General features: G+C 45.7%; 1 protein-coding gene across 1 annotated transcript in view; it reads right to left on the bottom strand.

The window, feature by feature from the left end:
- The window catches only part of slc18a1 (solute carrier family 18 member A1), a 48,732-nt gene extending 36,906 nt beyond the window's left edge, over positions 1 to 11,826 (bottom strand). The window contains exons 1-2 of the mRNA XM_078428716.1: positions 11,701 to 11,826; positions 8,407 to 8,573 (exon numbers count right to left, since the gene is read on the bottom strand). Coding sequence (XP_078284842.1) covers positions 8,407 to 8,533 — 127 coding nt within the window. The 5' untranslated portion in view covers positions 8,534 to 8,573; positions 11,701 to 11,826. The remainder of the gene's footprint in view (positions 1 to 8,406; positions 8,574 to 11,700) is intronic.
- Positions 11,827 to 16,927: the final 5,101 nt, after the last annotated feature.

Consider the following 16,927-nt stretch of genomic DNA (forward strand, 5'->3'; position numbering starts at 1 on the left):
TTTGCTAGGCATGGTGATTCTTTAGTATATTTAGATGTTAGTGCCTCTTGAGAGTTGTTTATTAAGCCCAACCTGTCTCTATTAACAATCGGAGACTAGTTAGGTTTCATTTCAGATTTACAAAAATTAATTGGTGAAAAACATAGAAACATAGACAATAGTTGCAGGAGGAGGCCATTCAGCCCTCCGAGCCAGCAGTGCCATTCAATATGATCATGGCTGATCATTCAAATCTGTACCCCGTTCCTGCTTTCTCCCCATATCCCATGATTCTGTTAACCCTAAGAGCTGCTGTATATCCAACTCTCTCTTGAATACATCCAGTGAATTGGCCTCCACTGCCTTCTGTGGCAGAGAATTCCACAGATTCACAACACTCTGAGTGAAAAAGTTTTTCCTCATCTCAGTCCTAAATGGCCGACCCCTTATTCTTAAACTGTGACCCCTGGTTCTGGACTCCCCCAACATCGGAAACATTTTTCCTGCATCTAGCCTGTCCAATCCCTTAAGAATCTTTTGTTTCTATAAGATCCCCTCTCATCCTTCTAAATTCCAGTGAATATAAGCCCAGTCGATCCATTCTGTCAAGATGGCTCAGCAGTAGAGTTGCTGACTTACAGCGACAGAGACCCGGGTTGGATCCTGACTATGGGTGCTATCTGTCTGGAGTCTGTACGTTTTCCCTGTGACCCCCGCGTGGGTTTTCCCCGGGTGCTCCAGTTTCATCCCACACTCCAAAGACGTACAGGTTTGTCGGCTAATTGGCTCCGGTAAAATTGTAAATTGTTCCTAGTGTGTAGGATAGTGCAGGTGTGTGGGGTGATCGCTGGTCAGCGTGGGCAGAGTGGGCCGAAGGGCCTATTTCCGCTTTGTACCTCTAAAGTAGGGTTGCCAACTATCCCGTATTAGTCGGGACATCCCGTATTTTGGGCTAAATTGGTTTGTCCCGTACGGGACCGCCCTTGTCCCTTATTAGGCCCAGATAGCGCTGTAGGCCCGGACGCTGTAGGCCCGGACGCTGTAGGCCCGGACGCTGTAGGCCCGGACGCTGTAGGCCCGGACGCTGTTGGCCTGGATACTGTAGGCCCGGACGCTGTAGGCCTGGACACTGTAGGCCTTGACACTGTAGGCCCGGACACTGTAGGCCTGGACACTGTATGCCCGGACACTGTAGGCCCGGACACTGTAGGCCTAGACACTGTAGGCCTGGACACTGTAGGCCCGGACACTGTAGGCCCGGACACCGTAGGCCCGGACAGTGTAGGCCCGGACAGTGTAGGCCCAGGCGCCGCCTAACGGAGGTTGCGTAGCAACCTGCCTCCCGGCCCAGGCGGCCGCCGTTGGTGGAACGGGAGCACGTGGCCGCTGGCTGGGTGAGGTCATGTGGGGCGTGGGGCGGTGATGTCGCCCTTTGTCCCTTTTTTGGGAGTGAGGAAGTTGGCAACCCTACTCTAAAGTCTAAAGTCGGTTATAATTCCACTGGCAAATTCTGAATGCAGGATGACTGAATGCAGGTGTGGGGCATCACGACTGACCTTGAAACACTGCAGGGAATAGTGGAGTTAGGGAAACGTGTCTGAGGAAGGGTCTCGACCCGAAACGTCACCGATTCCTTCCCTCCAGAGATGCTGCCAGTCCTGCTGAGTTACTCCATCATTTTGTGTCTATCTTCGGTTTAAACCAGCATCTGCAGTTCCTTGTGTAGGAAAGAACTGCAGATGCTGGTTTAAATCGAAGGTAGACACAAAATGCTCGAGTAACTCCGCGGGTCAGGCAGCATCTCTGGAGAGAAGGAACGGGTGACGTTTCGGGTCGAAACCCTTCTTCAGACTGAGAGTCAGGGGAGAGGGAGTCTAGAGATATGGAAGGGCAAGATGTGAAAACGATAGATCAAAGCAGACGGCGATAAGGAATTGTAGAACGGTTCATTGGTGGCTGAGGAGAAGTTGACAAGGAGGCACACAATCAGTAAAATTAAACAGACGGACAGTGAAACCAGTCGGAGAACTAGGGTGGGGGAGGGCCAGAGAGAGAGGGGAAGCAGGGGTTACTTGGTCAGAGAAATTAAGAGTCACACGGCTGGGTTGTAAGCTGCCCAAGCGAAATTTGGGGTTGCTGTTCCTCAAATCTGTGCTGGGCCTCACTCTGAAAGTGGAGGAGGCCCAGGATAGAAAAGGTCAGTGTGGGAATGGGAGGAGGGGTGGGGGGGGGGGGCCGGGGGGGTAAAGTGTTTAGCAACCGGGAGATTGTGTAGGCCTAGGCAGACTGAGTTGAGGGAAGTGATTCAGGTTTTTGGGATCTCTTCTGGGGCAGATGTGATCTGTGCAAGAGGGATGGTTTCCACCTGAAATGGAGGGGAACCAATATCCTGGTAGGGAGGCTTCTAGCCCTTGGGAGGTGCAGGGATGTGAGAGCTAAGGCAACAGTGAGGCAGATGAGAAGATTGACGCAAATACAGAAACTAAGCAGAACAAGATTCAATAGCAGCAGCAATCAGCAGTAGCAGCAGCAGCAGCAATCAGCAGTAGCAGCAGCAGCAATCAGCAGTAGCAGCAGCAGCAGCAGCAGTAGCAAGCAGCAGCAAGCAGCACCAAGCTGTGTTGCTTGGGAAGTAGTGTGTGGGGATTGTGTGGGGATTGTGTGGGGATTGTGTGGGGATTGTGTGGGGATAGTGTGGGGATAGTAAGGAGTAAGACCTGTGTGATCTCCCGGACTAGTTTCGATCGCCTAGCTTGGGGTCGGAGAGGAATTTCCCGGATTTTTTCCCAAATTGGCCTGGGTTTTTTATCCGGTTTTTCGCCTCTCCCAGGAGATCACTCAGTTCTTTTGGGTGGGCGGTTGGAGCGGTTGGAGTAGCGGCCGGGCGGTAGGTTTAGTAACTGAGCGCGGGGCTTTGTTTGGAGAGTATGACTGCCAGGGCAGTTTTTTGTTCTGGGTGTCAGATGTGGGGAATCTGGGAGTCTGATAGTCTTCCAGACATCCACATCTGTGCCAGGTGTGACGAGATGGGGCTCCTAAGGGACCGTATTAGGAACCTGGAGCGGCAGATTGATGACCTCCGTCTGATCAGGGAGAGTGAGGAGGTTATAGATAGGAGTTACAGGGAGGTGGTCACTCCTAGACCACGGGAGGTAGACAAGTGGGTCACTGTTAGGGGGGGCAAGGAACAGAGGCAGGGACTAGGGAGTACCCCGGTGGCTGTACCCCTTGGAAATAAGTACTCCTGTTTAAGTACTGTTGGGGGGGACAGCCTACCTGGGGGCAACGACGGTGCCCGGGCCTCTGGCAAGGAGTCCGGCCCTGTTGCTCAGAAGGGTAGGGAAAGGAAGAGGAGAGCAGTAGTAATAGGGGACTCTATAGTGAGGGGGTCAGATAGGCGTTTCTGTGGACGCAGTCGGGAGACCCGGATGGTGGTTTGCCTCCCTGGTGCAGGTGTCCGGGATGTGTTTGAGCGTGTCCAGGATATCCTGAAAGGGGAGGGAGAGGAGCCAGAGGTCGTGGTACATATAGGTACCAACAATATAGGTAGGATAAGGGAAGAGGTCCTGAAAGAAGAATTCAGGGGGCTGGGAAGAGAGTTAAAAAAAAGGACTTCCAAAGTAATAATCTCAGGCTTACTGCCTGTGCCACGCGATAGTGAGAATAGGAATGGAGTGAGGTGGAGGATAAATACGTGGCTGAGGAACTGGTGCAGGGAGCAGGGTTTCAAGTTTCTGGATCATTGGGACCTCTTCTGGGGGAAGTATGACCTGTACAAAAAGGACGGGTTGCATCTGAACCCGAGGGGAACCAATATCCTGGCGGGGAGATTTGCTAAAATAACTGCGGAGACTTTAAACTAGTACGGTTGGGGGGAGGGACAAACACAGATAGCTAATAGGCAGTGTGTGAGGCAGGAGGCAGAAAAGGGAAACACTCAGACCCAATATGTAGGAGAGAAAGAAGGGAAAAGAAATAAACTGAGAATAAGAAATGATGGGTCCCTTAAATGTGTATATTTTAATGCTAGGAGCATTGTAAGAAAGGTGGATGAGCTTAGAGCCTGGATTGACATCTGGAAGTATGATGTTGTGGCGATCAGTGAAACATGGTTGCAGGAGGGTTGCGATTGGCAATTAAATATTCCAGGATTTCATTGTTTCAGATGTGATAGAATCGGAGGGGCAAGAGGTGGGGGTGTTGCATTGCTTGTGAGGGAGGATATCACAGCAGTGCTTTGGCAGGACAGACTAGAAGGCTCGATTAAGGAGGCTGTTTGGGTGGAACTCAGAAATGAGAAAGGTTTAGCAACACTTATAGGGGTGTATTATAGACCGCCAAATAGGGAACGAGAATTGGAAGAGCAAATATGTAAGGAGATAGCAGATATTAGTAGTAAGCACAGAGTGGTGATTGTGGGTGATTTCAATTTTCCGTATATAGACTGGGAATCACATTCTGTTAAAGGGCTGGATGGTTTGGAGTTTGTAAAATGTGTGCAGGATAGTTTTTTGCAGCAATACGTAGAGGTGCCTACCAGAGAAGGGGCAGTGTTGGACCTCCTGTTAGGAAATGAGATGGGTCAGGTGACGGAGGTATGTGTTGAGGAGCACTTTGGGTCTAGTGATCATAATGCCATTAGTTTCAATATCATTATGGAGAAGGTCAAATCTGGACCAAGGGTTGAGATTTTGGATTGGAGAAAGGCTAATTTTGAGGAGATGAGAAAGGATTTAAAAGGAGTGAAATGGAAATTGTTGTTTTATGAAAAGGATATAATAGAGAAATGGAGGATATTTAAAGGTGAAATTTTGAGAGTACAGAGTCTTTATGTCCCTGTTCGGTGGAAAGGAAAGAATAATAATTTGAAAGAGCCATGGTTTTCCAGGGAAATTGGACACTTGGTTCGGAAAAAGAGGGAGATATACAATAAATATAAGCGGCAGGGAGTAAATGAGGTTCTTGAGGAATATAAAGAATGTAAAAGGAATCTTAAAAAGGAAATTAGAAAAGCGAAAAAAAGATATGAGGCTGTTTTGGCAAGTAATGTAAAAGTAAACCCCAAGGGGTTCTACAGATATGTAAATAGCAAAAGGATAGTGAGGGATAAAATTGGTCCATTAGAGAGTCAGAGTGGACAGCTATGTGCTGAGCCGGAAGAAATGGGGGAGATATTAAACAATTTCTTTTCTTCGGTATTTACCGAGGAGAAGGATATTGAATTATGTGAGGTAAGCGAAACAAGTAGAGTAGTGATGGAAATTAGGAGGATTAAAGAAGAGGAGGTACGGACACTTTTGAAGAATATAAAAGTGGATAAGTCTCCAGGTCCTGATAGGATATTCCCTAGGACATTGAGGGAAGTTAGTGCAGAAATAGCAGGGGCTATGACGGAAATATTTCAAACGTCATTAGAAACAGGGATGGTGCCGGAAGATTGGCGCATTGCGCATGTTGTGCCTTTGTTTAAAAAAGGTTCTAAAAGTAAACCTAGCAATTATAGACCTATTAGTTTGACGTCTGTGGTGGGAAAATTAATGGAAAAGATACTTAGGGACAATATATATAATTATTTGGATAATCAAGGCCTGATTAGAAACAGTCAACATGGATTTGTGCCTGGAAGGTCATGTTTGACTAATCTTCTTGAATTTTTTGAAGAGGTTACCAGGGAAATTGATAAGGGCAAGGCTGTGGATGTTGTCTATATGGACTTCAGTAAGGCATTTGACAAGGTTCCACATGGAAGGTTGATTAAGAAGGTTAAATCATTGGGTATTAATAGTGAGGTTGCAAGATGGATTCAACAATGGCTGAATGGGAGATACCAGAGGGTAACGGTTGACAATTGGAGTATGTCAGGTTGGAGGCCAGTGTCTAGTGGAGTACCCCAAGGATCTGTGTTGGGTCCACTGTTGTTTGTCATTTACATTAATGATCTGGATGATGGTGTGGCAAATTGGATTAGTAAATATGCAGATGATACTAAGATAGGTGGAGTAGTTGATAGTGAGGTAGATTTTCAAAGTCTACAGAGAGACTTGGGCCTTTTGGAAGGGTGGGCTGAAAGATGGCAGATGGAGTTTAATGCTGATAAGTGTGAGGTGCTGCATTTTGGTAGGACAAATCAAAATAGGACGTACAGGGTAAATGGTAGGGAATTGAGGAATGCAGTGGAACAGAGGGATCTGGGAATAACTGTGCATTGTTCCCTGAAGGTGGAATCTCATGTGGATAGGGTGGTGAAGAAGGCGTTTGGTATGCTTGCCTTTATAAATCAGAGCATCGAGTATAGAAGTTGGGATGTAATGTTGAAATTGTACAGGGCATTGGTGAGGCCGAATCTGGAGTATGGTGTGCAGTTCTGGTCGCCAAATTATAGGAAGGATGTCGACAAAATGGAGAGGGTACAGAGGAGATTTACTAGAATGTTGCCTGGGTTTCAGCACTTAGGCTACAGAGAGAGGTTGAACAGGTTGGGTCTTTATTCTTTGGAGCGTAGAAGGTTGAGGGGGGACTTGATAGAGGTTTTTAAAATTTTGAGAGGGACGGACAGAGTTGACGTGGGTAGGCTTTTCCCTTTGAGAGTGGGGAAGATTCCAACAAGGGGACATAGCTTCAGAATTGAGGGACAAAGGTTTAGGGGTAACATGAGGGGGAACTTCTTTACTCAGAGGGTTGTGGCTGTATGGAATGGGCTTCCGGTGGAAGTGGTGGAGGCTGGCTCGATTTTATTATTTAAGAGTAAATTGGATAGGTATATGGATAGGAGGGGATTGGAGGGTTATGGTCTGAGTGCAGGTAGATGAGACTAGGTCAGGGAGAATGGTCGGCGTGGACTGGTAGAGCCGGACAGGCCTGTTTCCATGCTGTAGTTGTTATATGTTATATGTTATAACAAGGCAGATAGGATTAAAGCAGGGACTGAGAGAAGGCCCATGGAGTAAACTGCATTTATTTAAATTCAAGAATCTGACGTCAGGAGAGTCAGGAGAGTAATCCCTGGAGTTCAGAAGGTTGAGGGGGGACCGCATTGAAACTTACAGAACAATGAAAGGCATTATTGACTGACTGAAGCGACTGGGCTTGTATACGCTGGAATTTAGAAGGATGAGAGGGGATCTTATTGAAACATATAAGATTATTAAGGGATTGGACACATTAGAGGCAGGAAACATGTTCCCAATGTTGGGGGGAGTCCAGAACCAGGGGCCACAGTTTAAGAATAAGGGGTAGGCCATTTAGAACTGAGATGAGGAAAAGCTTTTTCAGTCAGAGAGTTGTAAATCTGTGGAATTCTCTGCCTCAGAAGGCAATGGAGGCCAATTCTCTGAATGCTTTCAAGAGAGAGCTGGATAGAGCTCTTAAGGATAGCGGAGTCAGGGGGTATGGGGAGAAGACAGGAACGGGGTACTGATTGTGAATGATCAGCCATGATCACATTGAATGGTGGTGCTGGTTCGAAGGGCCGAATGGCCTCCTCCTGCACCTATTGTCTATTGTCTATTGATAGAGTGGATGTGGAAAGGATGTTTCCACTGGCGGGAGAGTCTAGGACCAGAGGCCATAACCTCAGAATTAAAGGGCGCACTTTTAAAAAGGAGGTGAGGAGGAACTTCTTTAGTCAGAGGGTAGTTAATCTGTTGAACTCATTGCCACAGAGGGCTGTGGAGGCCAAGTCAGTGGATATTTTTAAGGCGGAGATAGACAAGTTCTTGATCAGAACGGGTGTCAATGGTTATGGGGAGAAGGCAGGAAAATGGGATTAGGAGGCAGAGATCAGCCATGATTGAATGGCGGAGTGGACTCGATGGGCCAAATGGCCTAATTCCACTCCTACAACTTGTGAACTTGTGACATTGATAGGTTCATGGACTTGTAATATTATAACTATTACAGAAACATGCCGGAAGACACCGCCAAAGTCCATCAGTAGTCCTTGTTCACCTGAACATCAATAGAGTCATAGAGTCGTACAGCGTGGGAACAGGCCAAGGTGTCCATGCTGCCCTAGACACCCCATCTAAACCAGTCCCTTTTGCCCATGTTTGACCCATGTCCTGCTAAACCCTTTTCCATTCCATGTACCTGTCCACGTGTATCTTAATTGCTATAATAGAATGTGCCTCAACTCCCTCCCCTGGCAGCTTGTTCCATATACCCACCCATGGGATGTTTGTAGGAAAATAACTGCAGATGCTGGTGCAAATCGAAGGTATCACAAAATGCTGAAGTAACTTGGTGGGTCAGGCAGCATCTCAGGAGAGAAGGAATGGGTGACGCTTCGGGCGAGTGTCTGAGGAAGGGTCTCGACCCGAAGCGTAACCCATTCCTTCTGTCCTGAGATGCTGCCTGACCCGCCATTTTGTGATACACATGGTAGTGTTTTATTTGACCTTCCCCGGGTAAAGTTACATTTGAACTTACCAACAACAGTCAGAAGGATATAGTCCAGAAAGAGTGCGATGTATACAACAACCAGCAGCATGATCTTGGATTGCCTGACCTTCTTGACCTTTTCCCATAGTCTCAGCTCTTCTAAACATGTCCCCATTTTGTCCAGGTCAGGAGATTGGATCACCTCTTTCGAAAGCCTGAAATATGTCAAAGCATATATGGCACATGAGATGAGGGCACAGCTCTGGTGCTAGATTAACAGCGGGTAAGCGATGGTTCTGAAGGGAAAAGTAATTCAGGAGCTCTTGTTCCCCTCTCCTCCAGCTGAGACCTACACTCCCCACCAGGGAGGGAGCCTCGCCGACCAGAGTGGGGATTGGGATTCAGTATGGACTTTCTGGTAACGGCACAGCTCTCCATCCTCGGAGTTAAAATGGTTCCCACCACACAGGGCGGCACGGTGGCGCAGCGGTAGAGTTGCTGCCTCACAGCGCCTTCAGCACCGGAGACCCGGGTACCATCCCGACCGCGGGCGCTGTCTGTACAGAGTTTGTACGTTCTCCCCGTGACCTGCGTGGGTTTTCTCTGAGATCTTCGGTTTCCTCCCACACTCCAAAGACGTACAGGTATGTAGGTTAATTGTACAAGTGTACAATTGTCCCTGGTGTGTGTCGTTTCGTTGGGTTGCTGCTGTCTAAATTACCTAAATTATTGCATCCTATGGGAGGCGCATTCCCAATCTCGTTGTACCCCTGGTTACAATGACAATAAAGATATATTGTATTGTATTGTATTGTATTGTAGGGTAGTGCGGGGATCGCTGGTCGGTGTGGACTCGGTGGGCCGAAGGGCCTGTTTCAGCGCTGTATCTCTAAACGAAACTAAACTAAATTTAGTTTGTATTTGGTCAGGTATTGAATAAAAGGCCTCATTCTGTGGTCAAAAAGCAAAAACCAGCAGCTGCAGGAAATCTGAAATAAAATTTAAAATGCTGAAAGTTCTCAGAAGATCAAGCAACTTCTGTGGGAAGATGTAGGAGTGGACAGCAGACGCTGGCTTACACCAAAGATAGACACAAAATCCTGGACTAACTCAGCGGGTCGGGCAGCATCTTGGGATAGAAGGAATTGGTGATGTTTTGGGTCGAGACCCTGCTTCAGTTCAGTCTGAAGAAGGGTCTCCACCTGAAACGTCACACATTCCTTCTATCCAGAGATGCTGCCTGTCCCGTTGAGTTACTCCAGCACTTGTGTCTATCTTCTGCAGGAAGATGTAGTCCGTGGTGCTGTTTTCATTGTTTAATGTCCATTGGTGTCCATGCACAGTTGGTGGTGAGGCGGTGGCTGGTAGAGCCACTACCTCACAGTATCAGAGATCCGGGTTGGATCCTAACCTCAAGTGCTATCTGCGTGTAGTTTGCATATTCTCCCTGTGACCACACGGCTTTCCTCCCATACACTAATGACATGCAAGCTTGCAGGTTAATTGGCCTCTGTAGATCGCCCTGCTTGCAGAGAGAGTGGATGCAAAAGTAGGAGAACGGAGAACTAGTGTGAACTGTTGATTGGCGGTTGGCATGGACTCGGTGGGCCGAAGGGTCTGTTTCCATGCTGTATCCTTCCATCAATCTTTTGTCCCCAGCATCTGCAGTTCCTTCCTGCACATTTTGTCCGCTCCACTGCGAAACCTCCTCAAGGTGTGTCTACTTTGGAGACGTTCTCCTCGTCCATCTGCCGAGAGTTCCGCACCATCCTCTCTCGCTGCTCCCCCTCTGTCATTCCTCCTGCTCTCCGACCCCACAACCACGTTTTAACCCAGATGTGCAGTCTGAAGAAGGGTCTCGACCCGAAACAACATCTGTTCCTTTTCTCCGGAGATGCTGCCTGTCCCGCTGAGTTACTCCAGCATTTTGTGTCTGTCTTCAGAGCACAAGGTTCACTAGCTTGGAAAACTTGGATTGTGTTCTCTGGGTAGCCGGGGGCTGAGAGGAAGTAGGTAAAGTTACGAGAGGCGGAGACAGGGTAGACCATCAGTATCTTTTCCCCCCGGATGGAAATGCCAAAGAGGAGAGGGCATAGTTTTAAGGTGAGAGGGGCAGAGTCTAAAGGAGATGCATGGGGCAAGTTTTTAGCATCGACGGTACACAGCAAAGTTTTTTACACACTCCCAGCATGCTCATGTGTCTATCTAAAAGACTTTTACCCTGTTCAGTGGCACCCCTGAGTATACGCGGGTGATGGTATGGGAGAATATTATTTTATGCATGATATTATTTGCTAGTATTTTATACATTAGACATTGTTACGGCATTATTTTATACATTGTTGTTTAAGGTTTGTAACTGCTTAGGCATTAGGCGCCTGTCTGTAACTAATTAAGGCGCTCTAGACATTCCGTACCCTTGACACGTCTCTGTAACATAACACTCCTTTGTATAACACTCCTTTGCTTTAGCCTTGATGATAAGGGTAGCAGAATCCGAAGGGATGCGGACATTCATCAATGAGCAGGATTTAATGGTGGCAAGAGAAGAGATAAGGAAAAACATAGGCCTTGGGGGGATGGATGGATGTGAGGGATGGACTAGCAGGAAATAAGGGAGGCGAAATATGAAGGGATGTGAGCATTGAGATAAGGATATATTACTAAATGGGATTTAATGTTGGCGGGACAAACAGGTACTACAAAGCAATGAAGGACTGAAGAAAGGGAGTGTGGGAGAAAGGGAGTGTGGGTATGAGGTAATGCAAAGGAGATAAGGTTTAGAATAACCCTATAAAAATAGGCTGCTAAGTGGGCAGTCAGATGGTTGACATCCTGATTGTTCCAGCCGTTGTTTGCAAATAAAGGCTTTTAACTTCTTGAAGAATTCTCCGTGTCATCTGCTTCATTTTGAACACCGGTAACCACGACAATGGCCAATAGTGTAAAACAAAACTTGGCAGTGAACAGGTTAAACACCATTATGGTACCTGCCTCCACCAAACACCCCCATCAGCAGTGGTTACAACCCCTACTCCTGAGGTAAATGCTCACATTTTCTTCAAGTTAAAGTTTTGACCACTCAACAACATTAAAATCGCGTCTTTTTTTTCCATCATCCGCTGTCACAACAGGAACCCAACATTGAATCTGTGCTTCTGATTCTAGCAGAAACAATCTTTTCCCATTGATTCGCTGCTTTGAATCCCACATGACGCCTTTGCTGAACAGTGTGTACCGAATAAATATAAAGATAACAATTGGATCACGGCTATTTTTACAGCGTTTTGCTTTTTTCATATTTAAGTTGCAATAAGTGTAACTTAATAGTCCTGTACGTACCTCCTCCACAATACCCTGTGCAGTGCTCCGAAGGCTTGCCGATCGTTCCAGTTTATAGTTCCAGTTTATAGTCTGTTTCAGTTTATAGTCTGTGCTGTTTCAGCTGCAGATAGATATGGAAATCAGTGAAGAGCTGTAGCTAAGGGATTCCAAATGAACACAGTCTTAACTCTCTCCAAGGCATCAGCGAGGGAGGAAATGAGTCAGGTACAGGATTTCCTTTAGAGAACAATGTGAGTTTAACATTGATGTCATTAGTTTGTTCTACAGGATAATCTATGTTCAATACTAGCGATCAAATACAGGTAATTTCAGATCTTCGACTAATCATTTCAAGACGGAAGCTGAGGAAAACAGAGACTTCTTTGATCACCTATATTCCTCATGCTTGAAGAGGGGTCCCAACCCAAACAGTCACCCATCCATGTTCTCCGGGGATGCTGCCTTATCCCCTGAGTTACTCCAGCACTTTGTGTCTTTTTTCGTCAAAAGCATCTCTTGACTTTGTTCCTTGCTTTGGTGTCAATGGCGGATTGACATCCTATAAACTGCTGATCATCTAATTTGGTGATTGAATTTTATTTTTAAACTTTAGTAATATTTTTGTAATAAAACTCTAAACCTGTAGAAAATTCTTTCAAATGTTTTAGAAGTGCAGCGTGGCCTCAAAATGAGCACTGGTGCTGTATCTTTTCACTGCTTAGACCTCCAGTTTTCAGTCATTCATTCTTGCTATGTCGACCCGGAACGTCATCCATTCCTTCTCTCCAGTCAATCGTTGTGCTGGTCACCATTCTGCTTTAGTTAAACATTTTGTTCAAGATGGCCGCGCCGTTGTGTTTGGCTGCCTGCCACTGTATGTTTCTTTTTTTTCCTAATCAGATGTGCAGCACTTTGGTCAACGTGGGTTGTTTTTAAATGTGCTATACAAATAAAATTGACTTGACTTGACTTGACAACATTGTCTATTCTCAGTTTTCTCCATCTGTTTTTCCGTAACCCTTTAGCTCTGGTTCCCATTCCCTTCCTCAGACCTGGAAAAGCTAGGCATGTATTTTCTGAAGTTTACAAAGGGTGAAACTACCCTGAAATCTGTAAGGTCCAGAGAGGTCTCAAGAGGGAGGACGAGGAGACCTTTCCACACGAGAAAAGTACGGATCACATAGCAAAAATGTCAAGTCTTCATCTGATCAAGGAACTGCAGTTGCTGGTTTAAGAAAAACAAAAATAAACAAAGTGCTGGATTAACTCAGTGGGTCAAGCACACCTGGAATCAGTCTGAAGAAGGTTTCCAACCTAAAATGTCACCTACCTATGTTCTCCAGAGATGCTGCCTGACCTACTGCGTTACTCCGGAATTGTGTCTTTAGATTGTATTCAAGTTTGGATAGCACGTATACAAAGTTTTTCTCTGTGTCTCGGTACACATGACAATAATCAGTTAATACCAATACCAAATTCCAAGATTTCTTAAATCTGTCAAAAGCTTCATGCTGAGGCTAAACCTACCTCACCTCTTTTGGACGGGAGGTAGAACTCTTCCATTTATGCACCACCAATGCCATCAATAATATGTTAAGAAAGCTAATGGCATGTTGGCCTTCATAACGAGAGGATTTCAGTATAGGAGTAAAGAGGTACAGTTGTGTAGGGCCCTGGTACAGGGCCGTCTTAACGCATGGGCCTGATGGGCACTTGCCTGGGGGCCCACGAGCATAGGGGCCCCATGCTGATCTGTGTATGTTAAGTGACTTGCAATAAATAAATACTACTTTAAAAATGTAGGTTCAATAAGTGCTTTTTTCGCAACATTTTCTGTCACTAAGTGCTTCTCACAGCGATCTGTAAGTGCTTTTCGCAACAATGTAGCACCCGAAGTCCATCGCTAAGTGCTTTTCGGTAAGTGCTTTTCGCCGGCACGACAGGGGGGGACTGGTAGGGAAAGGGGGGTGGGGGAGAGTAACGGTAGGGGCCCCAGTACACTGCTTTGCCCGGCGGCCCATAATGCTGTAAAAACGGCCCTGCCCTGGTAAGACCACATCTGGAGTATTGTGTACAGTTTTGGTCTCCTAATTTGAGGAAGAACATCCTTGTAATTGAGGCAGTGTAGCGTAGGTTCACGAGATTGATCCCTGGGATGGCGGGACTGTCATATGAGGAAAGATTGAAAAGATTAAGCTTGTATTCACTGGAGTTTAGAAGGATGAGAGGGGATCTTATAGAAACATATAAAATTATAAAAGGGCTGGACAAGCTAGATGCAGGAAAAATGTTCCCAATGTTGGTTGAGTCCAGAACCAGAGGCCACAGTCTTGGAATAAAGGGGAGACCATTTAAAACTGAGGTGAGAAGGAACTTTTTCACCCAGAGAGTTGTCAATTTGTGGAATTCTCTGCCACAGAGGGCAGTGGAAGCCAAATCACTGGATGGATTTAAGAGAGAGTTAGATAGAGCTCTAGGGGCTAGTGGAATCAAAGGAAATGGGGAGAAGGCAGGCACGGGTTATTGATTGTGGATGATCAGCCATGATCACAATGAATGGCGGTGCTGGCTCGAAGGGCCGAATAGCCTCCTCATGCACCTATTTTCTATGTTTCTATGCTTCTAATATCTTGACCCTCACATGTCTTTTCATGTCCTGTAGACATTACGAGTAATTTGGAAAATTGATATCAAGCCCTCCATTTAAGAAAACTAGGTGATTAACGGAGGCCATTTTCGAGGACAGAAGTTAAACAAAGAGCCTGAAGGGAGAGTAGAAATTAGAGAGCGCAGATGCTGGTTTACAAAAAAGGACACCAAATGCTGAAGTAACGCAGTGGACCAGTGGACCAGTGGACCAGTGGACCAGTGGACCAGTGGACCAGGCACCATCCCTGCAGATGCAGGGAGAAGCTGGGGAAATAAATGAACAATCTGCAGAAGTTATGAAGACACCTTGGCAACACATGACATTGCAACACAGAAAAGTTACGAAACAATTTCACAAATGTCACTACACAAAATATCATGGAAGTGGAAATACTTGAGAATGAACACTCTGACAGTACTCGCATCACCCGTCGGATCAAAGTGTGGAACTCCGCGAAGTGCTAAGAAATCAGCTCCAGCAACTGCCAGTACGGCGTTTTTCTAACCAGCAGGTAGTCTCGGATTCAGAATCCAGAATATCCAGAATATCCAGAATATCCAGAATATCCTCGTCGTCAATGTCACATCTTCGTCTCAGATGTGTAAAAATGAAGCAGACACAATCCGTGGGAATTACATGACTTAGTCTCTATGTTTATTTCTTCTGCTGACTGCGACTTTCCAGACCTCGCATCATCCAGCACACACAGCAACCACACTCTCCCGCTCTCCGGTCACCTGATACACACGTCACGATATTTGCATATCAACATCATGACTCATCATCATGACTCATCATCATGACAATGACGAAGTTTGTCACTCATTTTGAGGAACCTGAGTGTTTGTGATAATCAGATCATGTGCTGGCCAGTCACTTGTCTTGAGCAACCTGACCTTTGCCTTTACACACACACCATGTCATGATATGAGTGGAGGACCAAGAAAGCGCACCAAAATCTGCTTCTGCTTGCCACTGCTTATATACTCATACTGTGCCGATTGTAAACATCTTACTCTGGGGAACACTTGGAACTCCAAGAGTAACACTCCGGACTCCTTGGGAGTCAGAGGCTGTGGACTAGAGTAAGTCCCCAGGGCTGACGAATAAACTTGTTGAAGCAAGAACGGTGTGTTGGTTCTGTATTTTTACTGAGGAATGATCGAGGGGAAAATAATCCAGTTTAACACGTACACAAATGGATACATTTCTGAACTTGAACAGGATCTTGGGATAACAGGAAAATAATATTGTGAGAGCATTAGCACTAATCTTGACGAATGGCAGAGCAAACTTGAGCACTGAATGGTGTAACCCGGCTCCTATTTCTTATGTTCCATACATTTAAAACAAAAAAATTCTGTGAACCTTCTGAAAAATTACCTCACTACCATTAAAACCTCACATGTCTCCTGTAATTTCGCTTACAATCAAACTGTGCCCCTGAGATTGGGAACCACATTATGTTGTACCATATTTCAAATAAATCTTACCAACAGTTATTATATAATTCATTAATGTTGAAGGATGATAGTAATCTCTTCTCATATCCTGTGGGAAGTAACATAAATAACAACTGGCATAGATCTGTAAAAAAAATGCTACAAATGGGATTGTTGTTGCTCGTTTACAATTTTAACTACATTGGATTCAAACAACTAAATCATATATAAAATATATTCGTACATAAGAGCAGAGTTACAATGTACTTTGAAAAAATGCCTTGTGATTTTCGTGAAAACCGTTATGTTGCTTTCGAAGGACTGGATTATAACCTGTCGAAGCAAGGAATAGAAGATGCTAGTTTAAACAAAGGACATAGAAAGGTAACATTTTGGGTCAAATCAGCACCTGAAGAAGGGTCCCGACCCGAAACATCACCCATCCATGTTCTCCTGGGATGCTGCCTGACCTGCTAAGTTACTATTCTTTCTGGATAATAACTTGTCTATTCTTTCTGGATAATAACTTGTTTTTCATTGCGATTGTATCTTGTAAACAATAGGCAAATGTGCCTTTTCACCTTTACACCCATGATCAAAAGTTCTCAGCAAAAGATATGACCGGTGAGGACAGAATTTAATGTGTTCCAAAACCTGCTCTGTACTGAGTAACGAGCAAGGCCATTTCAAATGAAAGTAAGCATGCAGGTACAGCAGGCAGTGAAGAAAGCTAATGGCATGTTGGTCTTCATTGCGAGAAGCTTTGAGTTTAGGAGCAAGGAGGTCCAACTGCAGTTGTCCAGGGCCCTGGTGAGACCACACCTGGAGTGTTGTGTGCAATTTGGGTCTCCTAATTTGAGGAAGGACATTCTTGTTATTGAGGGAGTGCAGCGTAGGTTCACCAGGTTAATTCCCAGGATGGCGAGACTGTCATATGATGAAAGAATGGGTCGACTGGGCTTGTATTCACTGGAATATCGAAGGATGAGAGGGGATCTCATAGAAACATATAACATTCTTAAAGGATTGGACAGGCTAGATGCAGGAAAACTGTTGGGGGAGTCCAGAACCAGGGGTCATAGTTTAAGAATAAGGGGTAGGCCATTTAGGACTGAGATGAGGAAAAGCTTTTTCACCCAGGGAGTTGTGAATC

The sequence above is a fragment of the Rhinoraja longicauda genome, chromosome 36, assembly GCF_053455715.1.
Source record: "Rhinoraja longicauda isolate Sanriku21f chromosome 36, sRhiLon1.1, whole genome shotgun sequence".
NCBI lineage: Eukaryota > Metazoa > Chordata > Chondrichthyes > Rajiformes > Arhynchobatidae > Rhinoraja > Rhinoraja longicauda.